This window comes from Oncorhynchus nerka, linkage group LG15, assembly GCF_034236695.1.
Source record: "Oncorhynchus nerka isolate Pitt River linkage group LG15, Oner_Uvic_2.0, whole genome shotgun sequence".
NCBI lineage: Eukaryota > Metazoa > Chordata > Actinopteri > Salmoniformes > Salmonidae > Oncorhynchus > Oncorhynchus nerka.
The window spans coordinates 79,671,744-79,697,696 of NC_088410.1; the positions used below are offsets into that span (position 1 = coordinate 79,671,744).

The 25,953-nt window shown below is 44.9% G+C and overlaps 1 protein-coding gene across 1 annotated transcript; it reads right to left on the reverse strand.

Annotated features, from left to right (window-relative positions):
• Positions 1-11,213: 11,213 nt before the first annotated feature.
• On the reverse strand, positions 11,214-15,053 carry LOC115143751 (potassium channel subfamily K member 15-like). Its single transcript, XM_029684227.2, has 2 exons — positions 14,771-15,053; positions 11,214-14,425 (listed from the first exon to the last, which is right to left on the reverse strand). Exons 1-2 carry the CDS (start codon positions 15,051-15,053, stop codon positions 13,440-13,442), a joined length of 1,269 nt encoding a protein of 422 aa, XP_029540087.2. The 3' UTR covers positions 11,214-13,439.
• Positions 15,054-25,953: the final 10,900 nt, after the last annotated feature.

Genomic DNA, 25,953 nt, shown 5'->3' on the forward strand with positions numbered 1-25,953 from the left:
TAATACCAAAACCAACGGCATCAAGAAAATAACAACATGGGTACAAAACCCGGCGCGCACCAGTCAGCATGTGCACAAGCACTTACAACAAACAATACCACACAAGACATGGGGGGAACAGAGGGTTAAATACACAACATGCAATGAGGGAATGAAAAACAGGTGTGTGGGAAAACAAGAACACTTTCCAACACAATGGAAAATGAAAAATGGATCGGAGATGGCTAGAAGACCGGTGACGTCGACCGCCGAACCCCACCCGAACAAGGAGGAACCGACTTCGACAGAAGTCGTGACAGTGTGAATACAGGCGAATATATTGATAAAAGTCACCTTGCCCTAGAGAGATTTACACGTTTATCAAAACGCCATGCTAGGGTAAGCATACACCAAACTCAGCCCTTATTTTAAGTGTCTCTAAAATCTCCTATGAATAGTGGAAAAATTACTGGAAACATTTACTTGTTTGACCACTAGGTTTTATGGGTATTAGATAGTACTCTATCAGCTCCAATGTTAAGGCAGCCACATACATAAGTTCGGTTTGCTCCTAGCTAAACTCGGATAGGCGAAGCGACTGTCTGTGCTCTCATACTTCCTAAAGTAGCCTTTCTTAAAGTATAGGTCGCGGCGGACCTGTTAATGGTGGGTTGCGAAGTGTAAATGTATAATAAACTAATTAATTACTGGAATTGATTTGGACAAGTGCAACTTGTTTAGCAGCGGTATATCAGCTCAGTTTGGCAGCAGCGAGAGTGGGAGAAAGATGCCTGTGTTAGTGATGGGTCGGTCGCAAACGAGTCGGGTCTAAGAGCCATGTCTTGCCCACACAATCAACCTGATTGTAAGAGATGTTCTGAAGGTGATGAAGCCCACCGTGGACAAAGTGAAAGTAGCTGTGGAATACTTCCACAGGAGCACAGAAGGTGCCGAAAAACTAAAGTCTACACAACGTCAGATGGGGATGCCTGAGCTGAGGCCTAAACAAGGCTGCACTACAAGGTTGAATTCGACATGTTAAATGTTGAAGGGGTTTCTTGAGTCAAAGGATGCCATCATCTCTACCCTGGCCATTCTCAATGCACCTGTTGATGCTCTGACCCAAGAGGAATGGGAGGTGGTGGGGGAGGTGTGCAGAGTCCAGATCAGAGGAGAGAGGTACAGTAAGCAGTTATTACTACATTATTATTTAATCCAGTATTATATATGTATATGAGCAGTATATTAGAATGTAGTGTCAGTAGACAAAACATGAAACTGGACTAATAAGTTACTGTTCTCTCTTTTCAGCTATGTGACAGCCTCAAAAATGATACTCCTGTGTAAGGGTCTGCAGCGAATCACAGCCAGCTTCCAGAGAGAAGCAGATGTAACCACAGGACAGAGTTGATGGACACCCTCTGCTGGACGTGCCAGGTCTCGACGGGCTCTTCAGCCAGGACTAATTTACCTGAACACAGGGTGTCCAACAGAAAGTCCTCCTAAGATCTGCAGATCCTCTGCGCTCAAATCAAATCAAATTTTATTTGTCACATACACATGGTTAGCAGATGTTAATGCGAATGTAGCGAAATGCTTGTGCTTCTAGCTCCGACAATGCAGTAATAACCAACAAGTAATCTAACTAACAATTCCAAAACTACTGTCTTATACACAGTGTAAGGGGATAAAGAATATGTACATAAGGATATATGAATGAGTGATGGTACAGAGCAGCATAGGCCCTACCACTGAGGAAGTACAGTTCCCGCTCAGCCCAGTCAAAACTGTTCGCTGCTCTGGCCCCCCAATGGTGGAACAAACTCCCCCACGACGCCAGGTCAGCGGAGTCAATCACCACCTTCCGGAGACACCTGAAACCCCACCTCTTTAAGGAATACCTAGGATAGGATAAAGTAATCCTTCTCACCCCCCTTAAAAGATTTAGATGCACTATTGTAAAGTGGCTGTTCCACTGGATGTCATAAGGTGAATGCACCAATTTGTAAGTCGCTCTGGATAAGAGCGTCTGCTAAATGACTTAAATGTAAATGTAATGTAAATGCAAGATACAGTAGATGATATTGAGTACAGTATATACATATGAGATGAGTGGCATAGTTAAAGTGGCTAGTGATACATGTATTACATAAGGATGCAGTCGATGATATAGAGTACAGTATATACGTATGCATATGAGATGAATAATGTAGGGTAAGTAACATTATATAAGGTAGCATTGTTTAAAGTGGCTAGTGATATATTTACATCATTTCCCATCAATTCCCATTATTAAAGTGGCTGGAGTTGTGTCAGTGTGTTGGCAGCAGCCACTCAATGTTAGTGGTGGCTGTTTAACAGTCTGATGGCCTTGAGATAGAAGCTGTTTTTCAGTCTCTCGGTCCCAGCTTTGATGCACCTGTACTGACCTCGCCTTCTGGGTGATAGCGGGGTGAACAGGCAGTGGCTCGGGTGGTTGATGTCCTTGATGATCTTTATGGCCTTCCTGTAACATCGGGTGGTGTAGGTGTCCTGGAGGGCAGGTAGTTTGCCCCCGGTGATGCGTTGTGCAGACCTCACTACCCTCTGGAGAGCCTTACGGTTGAGGGTGGAGCAGTTGCCGTACCAGGCGGTGATACAGCCCGCCAGGATGCTCTCGATTGTGCATCTGTAGAAGTTTGTGAGTGCTTTTGGTGACAAGCCGAATTTCTTCAGCTTCCTGAGGTTGAAGAGGCGCTGCTGCGCCTTCTTCACGATGCTGTCTGTGTGAGTGGACCAATTCAGTTTGTCTGTGATGTGTATGCCGAGGAACTTAAAACTTGCTACCCTCTCCACTACTGTTCCATCGATGTGGATAGGGGTGTTCCCTCTGCTGTTTCCTGAAGTCCACAATCATCTCCTTAGTTTTGTTGACGTTGAGTGTGAGGTTATTTTCCTGACACCACACTCCGAGGGCCCTCACCTCCTCCCTGTAGGCCGTCTCGTCGTTGTTGGTAATCGAGCCTACCACTGTTGTGTCGTCCGCAAACTTGATGATTGAGTTGGAGGCGTGCGTGGCCACGCAGTCGTGGGTGAACAGGGAGTACAGGAGAGGGCTCAGAACGCACCCTTGTGGGGCCCCAGTGTTGAGGATCAGCGGGGAGGAGATGTTGTTGCCTACCCTCACCACCTGGGGCGGCCCGTCAGGAAGTCCAGTACCCAGTTGCACAGGGCGGGGTCGAGACCCAGGGTCTCGAGCTTGATGACGAGCTTGGAGGGTACTATGGTGTTGAATGCCGAGCTGTAGTCGATGAACAGCATTCTCACATAGGTATTCCTCTTGTCCAGATGGGTTAGGGCAGTGTGCAGTGTGGTTGAGATTGCATCGTCTGTGGACCTATTTGGGCGGTAAGCAAATTGGAGTGGGTCTAGGGTGTCAGGTAGGGTGGAGGTGATATGGTCCTTGACTAGTCTCTCAAAGCACTTCATGATGACGGAAGTGAGTGCTACGGGGCGGTAGTCGTTTAGCTCAGTTACCTTAGCTTTCTTGGGAACAGGAACAATGGTGGCCCTCTTGAAGCATGTGGGAACAGCAGACTGGGATAGGGATTGATTGAATATGTCCGTAAACACACCGGCCAGCTGGTCTGCGCATGCTCTGAGGGCGCGGCTGGGGATGCCGTCTGGGCCTGCAGCCTTGCGAGGGTTAACACGTTTAAATGTCTTACTCACCTCGGCTGCAGTGAAGGAGAGACCGCATGTTTTCGTTGCAGGCCGTGTCAGTGGCACTGTATTGTCCTCAAAGCGGGCAAAAAAGTTACTTAGTCTGCCTGGGAGCAAGACATCCTGGTCCGTGACTGGGCTGGATTTCTTCTTGTACTCCGTGATGGAAGAACAAGGACTCTGTCTACCCACGGCTTACTAAAGTCATGACAGGGAGACTGAATAGTGGCCAAATCTGTTGGTATGTGCAAGATATTGATAAGATAATTTTGTTCTCCAGGTTCATAACCCATTTTAATTATATTACTCCGTCTGCAAACCAGAATTTGTAAGATCCTGGTCGAATGAAACAGACGGAGGCCCAGCTAAATAGTCAAAAAGGTTTATTCACGGAACGTTCTCCCGTCAAGAATACAAAACAATTCATTTTATACTGACTTCTCACGCCCACACAACCATACGCGCACACACATGCCCTGCTACCCAGCCGCCAGTGATTAGTGACCTTGTCCTTGAGACCTACTCCCTGTTCTTCTCCCAAATCTCTAGCCAGGTTGACACCAAGCTCAGACAGTCTGTGTTTATAATACCATAAAGACATGTCTTTACCCTAATTCTGACTAGGACGACATGTATTGATTATGTTATACATTCTAGTCACTTGCATACAATTATATGTTTCAAGGCAGAATATTCTAATCATTCAAATAACCGATAATTCTCACCTAACAGATACGTATTTGGTGATGATATCCAGAAGGATTTTATTTTCTGTGACCATCTACAAACATCAACAAAGGGAGATGACATTTTTAGGGTGGTAGACACTCTTTTGAAAGACTTACAAATTGACTGGGCAAATTGTTTGCACTGATGGTGCAAGATGCATGACTGGGTGCAACTCCGGATTCATAGCTCATGTCTGCAGAGTGGTGCCCAACGTGAAACTGACACATTGTATTCTGCACAGGGAGTCTTTAGCCAGCAAAGCATTACTGTAACGGCGTTCGTCTGTTGTGGAAAGAGAGTCGGACCGAAATGCAACGTGGTGGTTACTCATGTTTCTTTAATGAAAGAAAACGGAACGATACATGAAATAACTGTGAATACAAAACAACAAACGGAACGTGAAACTTATTACAGCCTATCTGGTGAATACACAAAGACAGGAACAATCACCCACGAAATACAATGTGAAACTAAGGCTACCTAAATACGGTTCCCAATCAGAGACAACGAGAATCACCTGACTCTGATTGAGAACCGCTTCAGGCAGCCAAGCCTAACTAGACACACCCCTAATCATACACAATCCCAATGCCTATTAAACCCCAATACGAACACAACACATAAACCCATGTCACACCCTGGCCTGACCAAAATATATAATGATAACACAAAACATATTGACCAAGGCGTGACAATTACAACCTAACCTAGGGGCTGTTTTCGACTCATGTGGTAAAGGTGGTGAATCTGAGCAACAAGAGACCTCTTCAAACAAGGCTGTTCAGAGAGCTTTGCAAGGAGATGGGAGCAGAGCATGAGCACCTGCTCTTTCATTGTGAGGTTAGGTGGTTGTCCAGGGGGAGGGTCCTGGAGAGGCTGTGGGAACTGAGGAGGTTCTGGTCTATCTGGAGAAAGAGGACAGCGACCTTGCAGACCTCTTCCGTAACAAACTGTGGTTGGCTAGGCTGGCTTATCTGGTTGACATTTTCAGAAAGCTCAATGAGCTAAACACAAGCCTCCAGGGCAAGGAATCAACCATTTTGGAGCCTGAAGATGGCATCAGAGGATTCACTGCACGTCTGGGATTGTGGCAGTCACAGCTGAAGGCTGGAGCATATGGCATGTTCCATGTTCTGTCAGCTCACATGCAGCAGATAGATTTCCCCCATATGTGAATGTCACGGTCATCGTAATGAGACCAAGGCACAGCGTGATATGAATACATTCCTCTTAATAAAGAAAGAACACTAAACAAACTAAAAAAATGACCGTGACGCTATATATAACAAGTGCTGACATGCAACTACACATAGACAATAACCCACAAAATGGAAAATGGCAACCTAAATAGGATCCCCAATCAGAGACAACGATAAACAGCTGCCTCTGATTGAGAACCAATTCAGGCCACCATAGACCTACTTTACCTAGACATAGAAAAAACCCATAGATATACAAAAACCCTAGCCAGGACAAAAACACATACCCACCCTCGTCACACCCTGACCTGACCAAAATAACACATAAAACATAGATAACTAAGGTCAGGGCGTGACAGTGAAGCTGTGAAGAAGGATATGGCTGAGCACATGGCCAGCCTGCAGCAGAACTTTGACCAGTACTTTCCTAACCCACAGATCTCAAACACTTCAATGGGTGAGGTATCCCTTGCAAGCAGTGTCCTCATCAGACCTAGGACTAATTCTGCCAGAGATGGAGGCCTTAGTAACAGTACAAGCAAGCATTGGCAGCAAGATGCTTTTTAACACACTCACACAGTTCTGGGTTGCTCATCTACAGCAGGAAGAGTTCTCCTGCCTGGCTGAGAAAGCAGATGGTTCTGGTTCAGTTTGGCACCTATGCGAGTCAGGGTTCTCAACTCTGGCGTACTTAAAAAAACAAGTACAGAACAGTGTCAATGCTGAGCATGACCTCAGGGTTGTGCTGTCAAAAACTGAGCCCAGTGTGTGTGTGTGTTCTGTTCACAGGAGGTTGGTGGCACCTTAATTGGGGAGGACAGGCTCATGGTAATGGCTGGAGCGCAGTTAGCGGAATGGTATCAAATACATCAAACACATGGTTTCCAGGTGTTTGATGTCATTCCATTCGCTATATTCCAGCCATTATTATGAACCTTCCTCCCCTCAGCAGCCTCCTGTAGTTCTGTTATACATCTGTGTGATCAGTCAGTTTATTCCAGTTCAGAATGAATTAAGTTCTTGTATTTTAACAGCAGCAGTTCCAACATAGACAGATATGTATTCATGTGGAAAAATTAACATTAAAAGATATTTATGGATATTTCATTGTTTTTTATTTTTTTCTATATTGCATTTGTTTTAGGCATAAGGGCAATCAAATGTACCGATATTTGCATGTTTTCATAAGCTTGGGTCCTAGGAAAATACAGCATTTCTATTTCTGGGTCCCAGACTGAAAAAGTTTAAGACTCCCTGCCCTTAAAGACATTTGCTTGAAAAACTACAAAAAAATAGACAATATTACGGTTGTTTGTCCTTGAGACACTGTAGCAAAAGCATAGCCAGAAACACTTCAAGAAATCAAAAAATCTTTTGATTAATTTTTTTTGATGTTTTTGCTGAGAATTACTTAGCCACCAGGGGGAGACTCATCGAGGTCTGGTAACATATGGAATCTACATCACAAGGCGATGGTTTCCTCTACTGGACGTGCCAGGTCTCGACGGGCTCTTCAGCCAGGACTAATTATGGCTGATTGTGGTTTGTGAGTAATCAAGGGGCTGATTGCTCACCAGCTGAGTCCCATAAAGCTGCCAGAATGGCACACAAGGGAGGGGACTGGGGGAAGAGAGGTTACTCCTGTGTAGTACCAGCGATAACGGAGGGAGCTCAGTTTTATTCCCCACGGGATACAGCAAGACCCGGAGCCCAGAATCAAATCAAATCAAATCTTATTTGTCACATACACGTGGTTAGCAGATGTTTAACGCGAGTGTAGCGAAATGCTTGTGATTCAAGTTCTGACAGTGCATTAATATCTAACAAGTAATCTAACAATCCCCAACAACTACCTAATACACAAATCTAAAGGGGTGAATGAGAATATGTAAGTATATGAATGAGCGATGGCCGAGCAGCATAGGCAAGGTGCAATAGATGGTATAAAATGCAGTATATACATGTGATCTGAGTAATGTAAGATATGTAAACATTATTGAAGTGAATAGTGATCCATTTATTAACGTGGCTAGTGATTGGGTCTCAATGTAGGCAGCAGCCTTTCTGAGTTAGTGATTGCTGTTAAGTGTAACAGTACTCTTCTTGCGTTGTGTACAATCAGTCATCGACACGGAACTCCAACATGTAGCACCAGTCATGTAGATTTATTCTGTTAGGAACAGCACAAAATTGCACGTCATGCAATGCACGTCTCACCATCCAACTCTGCACTCACGCACGCTGGTTTGGTGCTTGTTCACTGGGGTAGTTACCAAAATAATACAATTACAATATAATATCTTTAACAATGTACCTGTTAGGAACGGCACAAAATTGCACGTCATGCAATGCACGTCTCACCATCCAACTCTGCACTCACGCACTGTACAAAATATATGAACCCCCCCACCAGACACAGTAAGTTGCTAGCTAGTACTGGCGGGAATTCTTTACAACAAAATGCACAACAAATATTCTCCAAAAACCGCTGCATCTTATGTGTGATGTTCGAATAACATTTACAAACAATTTGATATTAATTTTACATTTAAATCATCACTTGAGAGTATAAAAATCACTTTTGATGTACAGTGCTTTGCAACCAACAACTTACCGCTGGTTTGGTGCTTGTTCACTGGGACGATTCTAACTGGAACATCCCCCCTCGTAAGCAAGCTACGCAAACCAGCCAATAAGATGCCATGTTGAGTAGGTGAAGGCAAGACAAACTCAAACCAAAAACCCATTGGCTTAACAATAAAGTGGCAAGGGGAATCACCAATATAACCCTGTTACATTAGCAGTCTGATGGCCTTAAGAGAAGCTGTTTTTCAGTCTCCGTCTCAGCTTTGATGCACTTGTACTGACCTCACCTTCTGGATGGTAGCTGTGTGAACAGGCAGTGGCTTGTGTGGTTGTTGTCCTTGATGATCTTTTTGGCCTTCCTGTGACATTGGATGCTGTAGGTGTCATGGAGGGCAGGTAGTTTGCCCCCGGTGATGCGTTGTGCAGGCCGCACCACTCTCTGGAGAGCCTTGCGGTTGAGGGCGGTGTAGTTCCCATACCAGGTTGTGAAACAGCCCTACAGGATGCTCTCGATTGTGCATCTGTAAATGTTTGTCACGGTTTTGGGTGTCAAGACTAATTTCTTCAGCCTCCTGAGGTTGAAGAGGCACTGTTGCGCCTTCTTCACCACACTGTTTGTGTGGGTGGACCATTTCAGTTTGTCTGATGTGTATGCAGAGGAACTTAAACTCACCACCTACTCCACTGCTGTCCCTTTGATGTGCGTGTGTGTGGGGGGGGGGGGGTTACTGGTCATCTCTCCTTGAATACCAACAAACACTTCATGTTCCCACTCCCACTGGGAGTAGTACTGATGACCAATCACTAATGAAGGGGTGTAGACTTTGGCTGCCGAACTTCGACTTGCCTGAAGAAAAAATTGTGCACGAACAGCCAGGGGGGAAAAAATTATGAAGATCAAAACTAACCAAAACATTGCAGAATGTTGTCAAATGTGCAAACTGTTTCGACTGGGAAGCATACAGTAAGCTTTAACTGGCGATAGCCGATACCCGCATACTGTAGCTAATGTTTTGGCGGTGTCAGAGGTGTGACTGCGTTGGAGCTGTCAAATCGGTGAGCAGCTACTCTTGATCATTGCCACAAAACCACACCCATCCCAGTCGCGGAAGTTCAGAACGAGAAAGTGTAGGCTAGATAGAACTAATTATTCTCAAATTGAAATCAAATGAAATAATTAGTATTTCTATGATTTATGACTAATTCTGATCTCCATTAGCTGTTGAAGCAGCAGTGATTCTTCCTGCGGTCCACACAAAACAGAACAAGACAAAATACAGAACACTAATGGACAAGAACAGTAACACAAATTTTAACTAAGAACACTATGACTACATAACAATAGGACTAAGCAACCTAATTGAGGTGTAGATTACATCTCACATTCCAGCCAATGGCAATGGCCAATTTAGGTATAATGCCAGGACTCATTTGACAGCTCTATCACAGTTCCACCTCCAACACCACCAAAACAACTGTGGATGTCGGCTAAAGGCCCTTATAGCCTGCTGCCACTAGATGCCCTGTGATCATCTCATGAATCTGCACTAGTTGGAGCAGAAACTATGGCCATATGTTTTGAAGAAAGGGATCTTATCAGCATACTTCATGTGTTGTGGCAGTTATTTTTGGTAAAATGTAGTTGGTGTAGTTGGTCAGAGATGCAAGAGAGTCAATACAGAAATGATCAGTCAATACTTTTCACATCTCAGCTTCCTCCCACTGTTCCTCTCCAGCACATTTGCCACTGCAGAGAGCTATGGATGGACACGTTACCAAGTGAATCAGCCTAAGCTGAGAGTGCAAATCAGCTGATGATGACAGACTAGAAATAAGCTGCATGCCACAGGTGCCATCATAGAGGAATGTCTAAGACGTTCAGTGGGCCCACCTGTGTCTGTCTCTCTCTCTCTCTCTCTCTCTCTCCTCGTTAGTTTCCTATCCTCATGTGGTCTATACCTAGAGTTCCAAAACTATGTCTGAGACGTTCAGTGGGCCCACCTGTGTCTGTCTCTCTCTCCCTCGTTAGTTTCCTATCCTCATGAAGTGGTCTATACCTAGAGTTCCAAAACTATGTCTGAGACGTTCAGTGGGCCCACCTGTGTCTGTCTCTCTCTCCTCGTTAGTTTCCTATCCTCATGATGTGGTCTATACCTAGAGTTCCAAAACTATCCTCATGATGTGGCTCCCTCTATATCCTCTGAGTGGTCTATACCTAGAGTTCCAAAACTATGTCTGAGACGTTCAGTGGGCCCACCTGTGTCTGTCTCTCTCTCTCTCTCTCCCTCGTTAGTTTCCTATCCTCATGATGTGGTCTATACCTAGAGTTCCAAAACTATGTCTGAGACGTTCAGTGGGCCCACCTGTCTGTCTGTCCTCGTTAGTTTCTCTCTCTCTAGAGTTCCAAAACTCCCTCAGTTAGTTTCCTATCCTCATGATGTGGTCTATACCTAGAGTTCCAAAACTATGTTTCCTATCCTCATGATGTGGACGTTCCAAAACAGTGGGCCCACCTGTGTCTGTCTCTCTCTCCCTCGTTAGTTTCCTATCTCATGATGTGGTCTATACCTAGAGTTCCAAAACCTCGTTCAGTGGGCCCAGTTAGTTTCCTATCCTCATGATGTGGTCTATACCTAGAGTTCCAAAACTATGTCTGAGACGTTCAGTGGGCCCACCTGTGTCTGTCTCTCTCGCTCCCTCGTTAGTTTCCTATCCTCATGATGTGGTCTATACCTAGAGTTCCAAAACTATGGGGATGAAATGTACAGATGGTGATAAGTCTATTCATAGAAAACTTAAAGGTTTGTTTTATAATTTACATGCAATGTAAGCTATTGCTTAATAGCAAATGATTGCAGGTCTGGGGGGCATAAGTTTTCCTCTTGTATGGAAAACATTTCCTCCATCATAATGCCCATATTTTAAACATTTGTGCATTCATCAAGAAATCATATACTACAAGCTGTGAGCTTCTTTAGAGAAAAGAAACAGTTTGACGATGTAGTACATTTTATTTCATAACTTTTTTACTTTATTTTGTATTTCACCTTTATTTAACTAGGCAAGTCAGTTAAGAACAAATTCTTATTTACAATGACGGCCTTCCCTGGGCAAACCCGGACGACGCTGGGCCAATTGTGCGCCGCCCTATATGACTCCCAATCACGGCCTGATGTGATACAGCCTGGAATCGAACCAGTACCTTAGACCGCTGCACCTGAGTAAATAATTGATTTATCCGTGTCATAGAAAACAATGCAATTAAAAAATATAATGCAGAATAGGATATCTGTAAAAGCTACATATTGACTGGGAAAAAATTAACAAACTACATGGTCAAAAGAATGTGGACACCTGTTCGTCAAACATCTCATTCCAAAATCATGGGCATTAATATGAATTTGGTCTCCCCGTTGCTGCTATAACAGCCTCCAATCTTCTAGGAAGGCTTTCCACTAGATGTTGAAACATTGCTGCGGGGACTTGCTTCCATTCAGCCACAAGATAATTAGTGAGGTCGGGCACTGATGTTGGGCAATTAGGCCTGGCTCACAGTCGGTGTTCCAATTCATCCCAAAGATCAGGGCTCTGTGCAAGCCAGTCAAGTTCTTCCACGCCGATCTCGACAAACCATTTCTGTATGGACCTTGCTTTGTGCATGGGGGCATTGTCATACTGAAATAGGAAAGGGCCTTCCACAAACTGTTGTTACAAAATTGGAAGCACAGAATTGTCTAGAATATCATTGTATGCTGAAGCATTAAGATTTCACTTCACTGGAACTAAGGGGCCTAGCCCAAACCATAAAAAACAGCCCCAGACAATTATTCCACCAAACTTTACAGTTGTTATTATGCATTGGGTTGCGTTCTCCTAGCATCCTCCAAACCCAGATTCTTCCATCGGACTGCCAGATGGTGAAGCGCGATTAATCACTCCAGAGAATGTGTTTCCACTGCTCCTGAGTCCAATAGCGGAAAGCTTTACACCACTCCAGCCGATGCTTGGCATTGCGCATGGTGATCTTAGGCGTGTGTGCAGCTGCTCGGACATGGAAACCCATTTCATGAAGCTCCCGACAAACAGTTATTGTGTTGCAATCAAGGACAGGTGATTTTTACCCTCTACAGTGGTTCCTCCGTTAAAAGTTGTGTCACACTGCAGCACTCCTTACAGGCTGCTGCAACATTCTGTGGCACGTTATCAAATTCTAAGCCATTTGTTCTGTTAATGCAAGTTAGTGCTAGTTTGACCACCAGAAGGCATCTTTGAGAAGCATTTGATAGTCTTCGATATTGGCATTACCAGAGAATTTAAAACCTTTTTTGTAATAGCATAGTATATGGGATTGATTTTAAGAAATTTGTCTTAATTAATTTGATTAATATTATGGTGTTTATATTCGGAGAAAAACGAAAAAGGAAACTGTACAACGTGACGTCGGCAGTACAGTACTGGGCTATTTTGCTAAAGAAAGCCTGTGTCGTGCGGGAAGGGCACGCGGGAGACCGGGGTTCAATTCCCCAACAGGGAGGAAGGAGTAGGCTGTCCTTGTAAATAAGAATTTGTTCTTAACTGATTCCACATGTGTTATTTCATAGTTGTGATGTCTTCACTATTATTCTACAATGTAATGAGTGCTCTAACTCCCCCTTGCGGTGGTCTGGAGCAGTGAAGCCGTGACGCAGGGTACCTCTAAGTCCCGCGGTACAAACTTTTAAAGGAGGAACCACTGCATGCGTTTCAACACTGCAGTCCCTTTTTGTGAGCCTATGTGGCCTACCACTTCACGGCTGAACCGTTGTTGCTACTAGATGTTTCCACTTCACTATAACAGCACTTACAGTTGACCAGGGCAGCTCTAGCAAGGCAGAAATTTGACAAACTGACTTGTTGGAAAGGTGGCATCCTATTACGGTGCCATGTTCAAGGCACTGAGCTCTTCAGTAAGGCCATTCTACTGCCAGTGTTTGTCTATGGAGAATGCATGGGTGTGTGCTCGATTTTATACACCTGTCAGCAACAGGTATTGTTGAAATAGTTGAATCCACTTATTTGAAAGGATGTCCACATACTTTGTATATATAGTGTAGAAGCACAACCTAAAATATGTAAAGGTGACCTTTTTGGGAAAGCATACACAATTTGTTCCACCTGCAGAGAATCAGAGTAACATATCTGGCTGTAGTGTAGATAAGAACAAAGACCACTTTAGTTCAGAGTGAGTCCCAACAATCCAAGCAGCTATATTGACTTCCTCCGTGTGTGAGGGCTGCTCATCCCCAGAAAAAGGGCATCGCTGCTGGGGAAGGACTGGGTTGAGGTGCCCCTGGAGCTGCAGGAGGCTCCATCCACCCTGTAGGAGATGGAGTTGTAGAAGACAGGGTTGCTGTGGCAGCCTGAGTGCTCACAGTGGGCCGGAGAGGGGCTGTCACAGGCAACCAACCTGAAGCACATACAGGAGCAGAGGGCGCTGATGCGGGACTCAGGATGCTTAGCAGAGTCCCTGACCCCAGGGGTCTCTCTACGCTCCTCAGATGGAGAGGGGATGAGATTGGTACGACTGGTGCCTCCCTCCATGGGCAGGGAGAGGTTACAGCGGCTACTGTTACCATCCTCAGCTCCAAACCGTTCTATCCCATCAGCTCTGTCCCACACTGATGCTTCAACATCTGCCTCCACCTCCCCACCCCCTGTCGTCTTAGGCGCTGCTGGCTTTTGCTCCTCCCACTCCACCTCCAGGCTCCTGGTTGCCTCGTCTGTGCTGTAGGTGAGGAAGCGTAGCACCACCAGGTTCAGGAAAGCCCCGATCACTGCCAGCCCCACCAGGATGTACATGAAGCTAAAGGCCACATAGGGAGTCCTCCTCTGGAGTGCCTCCTTCTTCTGCAGGGCCACAAAGTCCCCGAAGCCGATGGTGGTGAGCGTGATGAAACAGTAGTAGTAGGCATTGAAGAAAGTCCAGCCCTCAAAGTGGGAGAAGGCTGCTGCCCCGACACAGAGGGTGCTCATGCAGGACAGGAGGCCCACCAGCACCATGTTCCCCATGGACACATCAGTCTTCCGTAAGCCCATGCATCGCTTGAGCCTGCAGAGGAGGTAGCGGACAAACGTGTTGATCCTTTCCCCCATGCTCTGGAACATGACCAGTGTCAGAGGGATACCCAGAACGGCATAGAACATGCAGAATACCTTTCCAGCATCAGTGCTTGGAGCAGCGTGACCATAACCTGCAGAACAGAATCATATCAAAGTTATAGACACATCATATGTGTACATTAACACACACACAGTACATTTTTTAAATAACCCAAAGAACAGTAGTCTCCTTAACACAATTCCCATAACTGCATTATCATAACTGCCGGTTTCACTAATAATTTCAACAAGAGTTCAGCTTCAGCACCATGGTAAGCTCCATGAGAGTAGAGGACATGTTCAAACAGATTTGTTGTATGGATGCATGGATGATTCATGCATGGATGATTTCACTTGCAGAGCAAAGAAACCACATAAACAAAGAGTCCAATACTTGCTTGGGACATATTTCTAAAGGGCATAGCCAAATTAGTTACCTATCGTTGTGAGGACGGTGATAGCAAAGTAAAAGGATCCCGCGAATTTCCACTGTCTCCCCGCGCAATGGGGCTCCGACTGAAGAACCACTCTCTCGATCTCCCGGTAGTCGTCATCGGTAAATCCGTACTTCTTCTTCAGCTCATTGCGTTTCTGTTCCAGGATCTTCTTCCTCGAGTTCTCGGTCTCTGATTCGAGGGCGTCGAACACCGCGGCTCCCACAAGCAGGTAGGCTAGCATACACAGGATGAGAGAAAGGGTCCGAATGTTCTGCGCCTTCATCCTCACTCCGAGAGAACTCGAGTGGGCACTGAGAGGTGGGAGGGTGTGTGTTAAGGAAGAGAGACAGCAGGTGTAAGCGCAAGTTGTCATGCAAGCCTTGACCAACACAGCCCTGCTAATTATATGAAGAACGATCCTACACCTGTTTTACTGCTTGTTGTCGCTATGTTATTATCTTAGGCTACTTGAAGAAAAGTGCTAGGCCCTAAAGGTGATTAAACAGACTTTTTTTTTTTTGCAAAATTTTCCCCTATTTGAACAAAGCGCCCACATTCACCGCATTCACATAACAGTTATGGGGCCTGGCCTACAAAGTTGATTGATATAACTCATCAGTGTCCTAGGCCTATATACACTGCTCAAAAAAATAAAGGGAACACTAAAATAACACATCCTAGATCTGAAGGAATTAAATATTCTTATTAAATACTTTTTTCTTTTCATAGTTGAATGTGCTGACAACAAAATCACACAAAAATTATAATGGAAATCAAACGTATCAACCCATGGAGGTCTGTATTTGGAGTCCCACTCAAAATTAAAGTGGAAAACCACACTGCAGGCTGATCCAACTTTGATGTAATGTCCTTTTAATACAAGTCAAATGAGGCTCAGTAGTGTGTGTGGCCTCCACGTGCATGTATGACCTCCCTACAACGCCTGGGCATGCTCCTGATGAGGTGGCGGATGGTCTCCTAAGGGATCTCCTCCCAGACCTGGACTAAAGCACCCGTCAACTGCTGGACAGTATGTGGTGCAACGTGGCGTTGGTGGATGGAGCGAGACATGATGGCCCAGATGTGCTCAATTGGATAAAGGTCTGGGGAACGGGCGGGCCAGTCCATAGCATCAATGCCTTCCTCTTTCAGGAACTGCTCACACACTCCAGCCACATGAGGTCTATCATTGTCTTGCATTAGGAGGAACCCAGGGCCAACCGCACCAGCATATGGTCTCACAAGGGGTCTGAGGATCTCAACTCGGTACCTAATGGCAGTCAGGCTACATCTGGCGAGCACATGGAGGGCTGTGCAGCCCCCCAAAGAAATCCCACCCCACACCATGACTGACCCACCGCCAAACCGGTCATGCTGGAGGATGTTGCAGGCAGCAGAACGTTCTCCACGGCGTCTCGTGCTCAGTGTGAACCTGCTTTCATCTGTGAGGAGCACAGGGCGCCAGTGGCGAATTTGCCAATCTTGGTGTTCTCTGGCAAATGCCAAACGTCCTGCACGGTGTTGGGCTGTAAGCACAACCCCCACCTGTGGACATCGGGCCCTCATACCACCCTCATGGAGTCTGTTTCTGACCGTTTGAGCAGACAAATGCACATTTGTGGCCTGCTGGAGGTCATTTTGCAGGGCTCTGGCAGTGCTCCTCCATGCACAAAGGCGGAGGTAGCAGTCCTGCTGCTGGGTTGTTGCCCTCCTACGGCCTCCTCCACATCTCCTGATGTACTGGCCTGTCTCCTGGTAGCGCCTCCATGCTCTGCACACTACCCTGACAGACACAGCAAACCTTCTTGCCACAGCTCACATTGATGTGCCATCCTGGATGAGCTGCACTACCTGAGCCACTTGTGTGGGTTGTAGACTCTGTCTCATGCTACCACTAGAGTGAAAGCACCGCCAGCATTCAAAAGTGACCAAAACATCAGCCAGGAAGCATAGGAACTGAGAAGTGGTCTGTGGTCACCACCTGCAGAACCACTCCTTTATTGGGGGTGTCTTGCTAATTTCCTATAATTTCCACCTGTTGTCTATTCCATTTGCACAACAGCATGTGAAATTTCTTGTCAATCAGTGTTGCTTCCTAAGTGGACAGTTTGATTTCACAGAAGTGTGATTGACTTGGAGTTACATTGTGTTGTTTAAGTGTTCCCTTTATTTTTTTGAGCAGTGTAGTATTACGGTGGAGGTAATTGTACCTGTCATATTTTTTACACTGGCACTGCATGCACATTCCATAGGCTTTGGGGTATGTGTTCTCATTACAGTATGCGTTCCGGTGTGCAGGCATAGCTTATAGTCTGAATGGCCATGATTTACTGGTGTTCATCCGAGTCTTTAATGATGATGCTCTCTCACACATTGGAACTAAAGCACATTGCGGTCAAATGACAGTTTATGGATAGGACCAGACTAGGAGAATTTCCTGACCGGGACCTGGCTAGCCAAACTGTTTTTTCATGGTACACACTGGGTTAAACCTCAGCTCTAATGATGGCCGGTAGCTTAGACAGTTTTTACAACGAATGGCCAAGAAGGACACACTTGGACTTTTTTTTGTCTGTAGCCTTTTTGATCCTCTAGCCATTGCTCTCATCCATCTTTAACCGATCCAACTTCTTATGTAAGCCCGATGTAGATAATTTCAAATAAACATTTATTTTAATCTAAATGGGTGAAATAAACTGGTGGCCTTGATCAAAAGTCATACCCCACTGTGTGCAGCGAGGTGGACCTGTCCATGGTGCTGAACACTGGTTTGTAATCATTGAGAGATGGTCAATTGGACGGCTTCAGTTGGTGAAAGAGACTATTGTTCTTTTGTTTTTTTGGAGAGAGAGGGGTGCACTGTAGAAACAGCTGGCCTCTTCAAAATCTACTCTCTTGATTACTTTGCTTTGCGAAGCGTACATGTGCGAAGTATTCACAAAACGCTTGGGTAATGTATTACTCTGACTGATGAAGCATGGGCTGGTGGTGGAGTTGACCTTTATAAAGCACACTTAGTCCCAGAGGGACCAATAGAGCCTTCATCATTAACTAAATCAGAGAGAGAGAGAAAATAAAGGTAGCCAACCATGTGAGTATTTTATTACCCCCAAAGCATCAAGTCTTAAATGTCAGGATTGCTCTCAAATACTCAGACTAGGACATGAGGTACATTTACATGGGTCTGATTAGACACTGAGACCAGGGATAAAAATGTCAATTGGTCATTTTGTAACAAGTTTAGTATTATTGTATTGATTTTGTGCATACCAGGTTACATTTCCATATTCAATTATATTAATATAAACATTAATAATAAAGTTAATGAATCATTGCTAAAGGCTGTATCGTGTGTGTGGGTGGGTGTGTGTGTGTGTGTGAGAGAGAGAGAGAGGGAGAGAGAGATAGAGAGAGAAAGCAAGAGCAAAGAGGGAGAGATACAGACAGAGACAGAGGGAGGGGAGAAAGAGAGGTAGAGTCCCTCTAAATTCTGAAGGGTTATTACCTCTTCTCCACCGAGAGCATGATCACTCTGTTATTACAATCTACATGTATTGTTTGTCTCCTTCTATTATGTCCTATATGAAGTACAGTAAAAACCATATTGTGCTTTACTCAGTGCCAACAAAATCCATTACCACCCAGATGGCAAGAGTGCAGAGAGTGAGAGTGGCTGTTTTCTCTACTGAAAAAAAGAACAATCATTACTATTTAAATGGATTATATCCCTGAAAGATAAGTTAATAGCCAATGTCCAAAGTCCTTTCCAGTCAATATGCATGGTTGTTAGGGCAGAGCAGTTATACAACAGCAGCTTTAAAGTCAGACACAAATAATGCAATCAAACAAAGGTTTTTGAAGTTTCACAAGAAGAATATGCATTGAGAAATATATTGGTTTTTGATTCTCTATAAAAACAGAAAAGGATCTTTGAGCATTAGTCCCCAACCCTTCTAATAGCTGTGTGGCTGCTGATGCCGAAGGAGTATTTATAGTGTTTTATCTGATTTGCTAAGCTCCTATCCCGCTCTGGTTCGGCTTCACTCAGCCTCTAAGCTAACTCTCACAGGAAGACATTAAGACCAGGATATCAAGCACCAGGCCAGTCATCTGCTTATGTTCCATCCTTCGATGGAAGATGAGCCATGATATAACCAATAACATGATGCTGTCTTTACACTGATAACAGAGACTACTAAATGTCAGCATAGAAAATGATTAAGATAGAAGTCACTGCACAGTAGCAGAACTGATGCGTTGTTTGTTGAGTGTACCGAGACTTTCATGTTCACATATTACAACTTTTATGCTGAATTATTAAGAGTAAAGTGGGATGCATAAGATGTAGGGCTTTGGATGATGGTAAAAAGTACCCACTGACTTTCATATCCGAATCCAGATCATTGTGAATGGTGGATTTCAGCTGTCTACTTGTGCTTATGTCGGCAGGGTAGCCTAGGGCGGCAGGGTAGCCTAGGGCGGCAGGGTAGCCTAGGGGTTAGAGCGTTGGACTAGTAACCGGAAGGTTGCAAGTTCGAACCCCCAAGCTGTACAAAACTGTCATTCTGCCCCTGAACAGGCAGTTAACCCACTGTTCCTAGGCCATCATTGAAAATAAGAATTTGTTCTTAACTGACTTGCCTAGTTAAATAAAGGTAAAATGTCAAAGGCACTGGCTCTTTTCCCCAGAGGGATACACTGACTTGAACTTTACAGCTAATGTGAGTAGTGCTTTGAGGCTTATTAACCAAAGGGCAGAATGACAGACCTTTCAAACCTTTCAGCATCTTTAGGGAGGCCTGACGGACCTTTCAATCCTCCTTTCCAGTCCATGTGGCGTCAATATGCATGGTTGTTAGGGCAGAGCAGTTATAGGGAGGCCTGGTGGAACTTTCAAATCCTCTGGGACAGTACCTTTATCTGGTGGAACTTTATCTGGTGGAACTTTCAATCCTCTGGGACAGCACCTTTAGGGAGGCCTGGTGGAACTTTCAATCCTCTGGGACAGCACCTTTAGGGAGCCCTGACGGACGATTCAATCATCTGGGACAGCACCTTTAGGGAGGCCTGGTGGAACTTTCAATCCTCTCGACAGTACCTTTAGGGAGGCCTGGGGGACCTTTCAATCCTCTGGGACAGCACCTTTAGGGAGCCCTGACGGACCGTTCAATCCTCTGGGACAGCACCTTTAGGGAGGCCTGGTGGACCTTTCAATCCTCTGGGACAGCACCTTTAGGGAGCCCTGACAGACCGTTCAAACCTCTGGGACAGCACCTTTAGGGAGCCCTGACAGACCGTTCAATCCTCTGAGACAGCACCTTTAGGGAGCCCTGACAGACCGTTCAAACCTCTGGGACAGCACCTTTAGGGAGCCCTGACAGACCGTTCAAACCTCTGGGACAGCACCTTTAGGGAGTTCTGACAGACCGTTCAATCCTCTGAGACAGCACCTTTAGGGAGCCCTGACAGACCGTTCAAACCTCTGGGACAGCACCTTTAGGGAGCCCTGACAGACCGTTCAAACCTCTGGGACAGCACCATTAGGGAGCCCTGACAGACCGTTCAAACCTCTGGGACAGCACCTTTAGGGAACCCTGTAAGACCGTTCAATCCTCTGGGACAGCACCTTTAGGGAGCCCTGACAGACCGTTCAAACCTCTGGGACAGCACCTTTAGGGAGCCCTGACAGACCGTTCAAACCTCTGGGACAGCACCTTTAGGGAACCCTGTAAGACCGTTCAATCCTCTGGGACAGCACCTTTAGGGAGCCCTGACAGACCGTTCAAACCTCTGGGACAGCACCTTTAGGGAGCCCTGACAGACTGTTCAATCCTCTGAGACAGCACCTGATGACTGTGACAAGGTATGACTGTGACCAAGTATTCAACAACAACAAAATCACACCACAAAATCATTTATCTGGTCTAAATTATGAATAGACATGAAACAAGCAGTGAATATGGAATGTAGGTTATATTTTAAATGCTATTAATTTATATTATAGTTTTTAATATGCCCCATTTCTTTCCTTGGGGACTGCAGATGGAATTTAGATACATTTATTTTATTTAGAATTCTATTAACAAGTGCCCTATAAAGTCAGCCCTTGAACTCCACAACTCCCTACCAGTGCAACTGCAAGCTGCCTGTGCAGATGCCCTGAGTCATGGCTGCTAATTGTTACTTATCATTGGAGTGCACTTCCTATGATACTATGGGAGGAAGGGTGGGGAAGGCTATGGCTGAAATTAGAACAGTGTTTTGTAGGATATTTGGCAATAGCAAGGAACATGGATGTGATCAGTAAAAGGGTTTCATCATGTCAATATTAGCCTACTTATTGTCAGTATTCACAATATTCTTGTGAAAAGATTCTGTTGAAACTAACTAACTAACCAACCACACAATCATTCAATTCTATCATTCAAATAAAGCATACATTTCCTGTAAACATGCAACTTATTGAATTGAAATCTCACTCTAAATTGTGTTCTTTTGATTTTTGCAACAAATCAGCATTCCCTCCTCTTTAATCTGGTCTCTTGTAAATGTACATTTCCTCCACAAAAAGCCTCACCAAAGGACTGTCTGTGTGTGGCCAATAATGAACCATGGATGGAGCTGGAGCCAGAGGGAGTCTCTCTGTACCCAGGCCTACCTGCTGTCTGCCAGCCAACCAGCCAGCCAGCCACCAGAGGGAGTTTTAGGCTCTGATGTTGCCTGGAGAAGATGTACTGTAGGTGACGTTAACCTGGCTCAGGTCTGCAGCTGGTTGCCCTGGAAACCAGGGTAAAGGTCTTAATATATCAGATGAGACTTATGTAAAGATGAAAGGCGTCTGGCTATTTTTTTTAAATATATATATACTGAAATACTTTTAACTGTACTACAGTATTTGTAGGCCTACTGATAATTTAGGACTAAGGTTAACTCTTGTATCATGTACGTCTCTGTTTAATGTCTATGCAAACCATGTCAACAGAATGACATAGGGGAAACAACACCCGAATGTGTTATCATTACATACTTCTAGTGGAAGAAGGCGGCTGGATGTGTACCCCGGTGGAAGTGTGGACTCACTCAAATCATTTTAAATATACTACCATAATGACATCTTTTCACTTTTCTGTTGAAAAGTAACTTAGATGGCCTATAGATGGAGCTGATGTTCAACAGCTGATGTTTTATTTGTAACTGTAGAAAAGGCTGTTCTATGACACCAGATCATGTCTGTGCTCACGGGGGCGGGCCAATGACTTAGTTAAACTTTAAAGGGAATACAATTCTCTCACATTAAAGGTTTAACATCACATTACATCATTTTACAAATAGTTTAATCTTTGATCATTCATTTTATACAAGAATTAGATACAAAACTCATTATTGAGAATTGTACTCATTCAGAGAGTGAGAGAGAGCGAGGGGGGTGCCATGATCTATACCCAAAAAGGGCCACGTCATGACAGTACTATATTTGTTCATTGATCCTTTGATTGGCTAAACAACATGTCAGTTCATACTGTAAGACCTCTGATAGGTTGGAGGACATCCTCCGGAAGTCATAATTACTGAGTTAGACTATGGAAGGGGGTTAGAACCATGTGCCTCCTAGGTTTTGTATTGAAGTCAATGTACATGTGTCTGTTCCTGCGGTGTACGAATGGTTTAACTTCTCTAGGGTAGGGGACAGCATTCTGAATTTTGGATGAGAAGCGTGCCCAAATTAAACTGCCTGCTACTCGGACCCAGAAGATAGGGTATGCATATAATTCGTAGATGTGGATAGAAGACACACTAAAGTTTCCAGAACTGTTAAAATAGTGTCTGTGAGTATAACAGAACTGATTTGGCAGGCGAAAACCTGAGAAAAATCCATCCAGGGAGTAGGATTGTTTTTATTTTGTAGTTTTCTATTCAATGCCATTACAGTATCCATTGACTTAGGACTCAAATTGCAGTTCCTATGCCTTCCACTAGAGGTCAACAGTCTTTAGAAATTGTTTCAGGCTTGTATTCTGAAAAATGAGGGAGTAAGAGCAGTCTGAATGAGTGGACCCTGCAGTGTCACAGAGCTTTTTCATGCGCGCGACCGAGAGAGTGCCTTTCTTGTTTACCTTTTATATTGACAACGTTATTGTCCGGTTGAAATATTATTGATTATTTAGGCTAAAAACAACCTGAGGGTAGAAATATAAACATCGTTTGACATGTTTCTATGAACTTTAAGGATACAATTTTAATTTTTTTGTCTGCCTGTTGTGACTGCGTTTGAGCTTGTGGATTACTGAAGAAAACATGCGAACAAAATGGAGGTTCTATCGAACAAAGTGAACATTTATTGAGTAAATGAATGTCTTCTGAGTGCAACCATATGAAGATCAAAGTGATTAATTGTATCTCTATTTCTGACTTGAGTAACTCTTCTACTTGGCTGGTTACTGTTCGTAATGAATTGTCTGCTGGCCGATGTTCTCAAAAAATCTTAAGGTATGCTTTCACCGTGAAGCCTTTTTGAAATCTGACACCGTGGTTGGATTCACAAGAAGTTCATCTTTAAACCTATGTAAAATACTTGTATGTTTTCTGAATTTTTATAATGAGTGTTTCTGTATTTGAATTTGGCGCTCTGCAATCTCACTGGATGTTGGCCATGTGGGACACTAGCGTCCCACATACCCTAGTGAGGTTAAGCGCTCGGAGGAGACCTGGGACGCTGCCCATGTGCACCTGCAATGGGTCAACTGCCACCGCAGTGAGGCCCCGGTGTTCGCACCGGGGGACCGGGTCTGGCTCTCGACCCAAAACCTGCCCCTCTGCCTGCCCTGCCGGAAGCTGGTTCCGCGGTTTGTGGGGCCATTCAAAGTCCTGAGGAGACTGAACGAGGTATGGTACGGGTTACAGCTTCCCCCAGGTTGCCGTATTAATCCCTCGTTCCATGTGTCTCTCCTCAGGCCGGTGGTGGCTGGTCCGGGAGTTTCCTCCGACCCCTCGACATCAAGGGGGCCCTGGCGTATGCTGTTCGAGCCATCCTGGACTCGAGGCGTCAGGCGAGGGGCCTTCAGTACCTCGTGGAGTGGGAGGGGTACGGTCCAGAGAAGAGATGCTGGGTGCCGTTGGAGGACGTCTTGGACCCTTCGTTGCTGCGGGATATCCACCGTCTCTATCCGGATCACCCTGCGCCTCGTCCTCCGGGTCGTCCCCGAGGTCAGTGTCGGCGAGCTGCTGGAGCCACGGATCAAGGGGGGAGTACTGTCATGACTTCCGCCGAAGTCGGTCCCTCTCCTTGTTCGGACGGCGTTCGGCAGTCGACATCACCGGCCTTCTAGCCATCGTCAATCCATTTTTCATTTTCCATTTGTTTTGTCTTTGTCTTACACACCTGGTTTCAATCCCCCAATTACTTGTTCATTATTTAACTCTCTGTTCCCCCATGTTTGTTTGTGAATAAATGTTTATTGTATTGTGGTCCGCATTGGTGGCCTTGTATTTATTACGACGTGTATTGTGATATGTTTGAGTAAAATTGCTTTTATTACTCATATCTGCTGTCCTGCGCCTGACTCATCTCACTAGCTACACACAGACGCTTTACATGCAAAGTCCCTCTTTGCCATGCAAATGAACTGAATCCACTGCATTTCAGCCCTGCCACAAAAAGACCGGCTTACATCATGTCAGTGATTCTCTCATTAACACAGGTGTGATTGTTGACAAGGACAAGGCTGGAGACCACTCTGTCATGCTGATTGAGTTTGAATAACAGACTGGAAGCTTGAAAAGGAGGGTGGTGCTTGGAATCATTGTTCTTCCTCTGTCATCCATGGTGACCTGCAAGGAAACACGTGCCATCATCATTGCTTTGCACAAAAAGGGATTCACAGGCAAGGATATTGCTGCCAGTAAGATTGCACCTAAATCAACCATTTATCGGATCATCAAGAACTTCAAGGAGAGCGGTTCAATTGTTGTGAAGAAGGCTTCAGGGCGCCCAAGAAAGTCCAGCAAGAGGCCAGGACCGCAGCAGGCAGGTGTGAGTGCATCTGCACGCACAGTGAGGTAAAGACTTTTGGAGGATGACCTGGTGTCAAGAAGGGCAGCAAAGAAGCCAATTCTCTCCAGGTAAAACAACAGGGACAGACTGATATTCTGCAAAAGGTACAGGGATTGGACTGCTGAGGACCGGGGTAAAGTCATTTTCTCTGATGAATCCCCTTTCCAATTGTTTGGGGCATCTGGAAAAAAGCTTGTCCAGAGAAGGCTCACTCACAATTTTGCCTAAGAACACAGACATGAATAAAGAATGGTACCAACACATCCTCCGAGAGCAACTTCTCCCAACCATCCAGGAACAGTTTGGTGACGAACAATGCCTTTTCCAGCATGATGGAGCGCCTTGCCATTTGGCAAAAGTGATAACTAAGTGGCTCGGGAACAAAACATTGATATTTTGGATCCATGGCCAGGAAACTCCCCAGACCTTAATCTCATTGAGAACTTGTGGTCAATCCTCAAGAGGTGTGTGGACAAACAAAAACCCACAAATTCTGACAAACTCCAAGCATTGATTATGCAAGAATGGGCTGCCATCAGTCAGGATGTGGCCCAGAAGTTAATTGACAGCATGCCAGTGCGGATTGCAGAGGTCTTGAAAAAGAAGGGTCAACACTTCAAATATTGATTATTTTCATCAACTTCATGTAATTGTCAATAAAAGCCTTTGACACTTATGAAATGCTTGTAATTATACTAAAGTATTCCATAGTAACATCTGACAAACATATTTAAAGACACTGAAGCAGCAAACTTTGTGGAAATTAATATTTGTGTCATTCTCAAATCTTTTGTCCACGACTGTACACACAAGTAGACATGGATTTTGTGTTGTAGATATGTGGTAGTGGAGTAGGGGCCTGAGGGCACACACTTAATGTGTTGTTAAATCTGTTGTGAATGTATTGTTACGTTTAAAAAATGGTATAACTGCCTTAATTTTGTTCCTGAGTCCAGTGGAGGCAAGCTTTACAGCACTCCAGCCGACGCTTAGCATTACGCATGGTGATCTTATGATTGTGTGCGGCTGCTCAGCCATGGAAACCCATTTCATGAAGCTCCCAACGAACAGTTATTGTGCTGATGTTGCTTCCAGAAGCAGTATGGAGGTCTGTGGTGTTGCAACCGAGGAC

Excerpts from the sequence above, each read along its gene's own strand:
- LOC115143751 (XM_029684227.2), bottom strand. The coding sequence starts at position 15,053 with ATGAAGGCGCAGAACATTCGGACCCTTTCTCTCATCCTGTGTATGCTA. Across the intron at positions 14,426-14,770 it reads CACCGTCCTCACAACGATAG|GTTATGGTCACGCTGCTCCA; the intron begins GTAACTAATTTG and ends TCTGTTCTGCAG.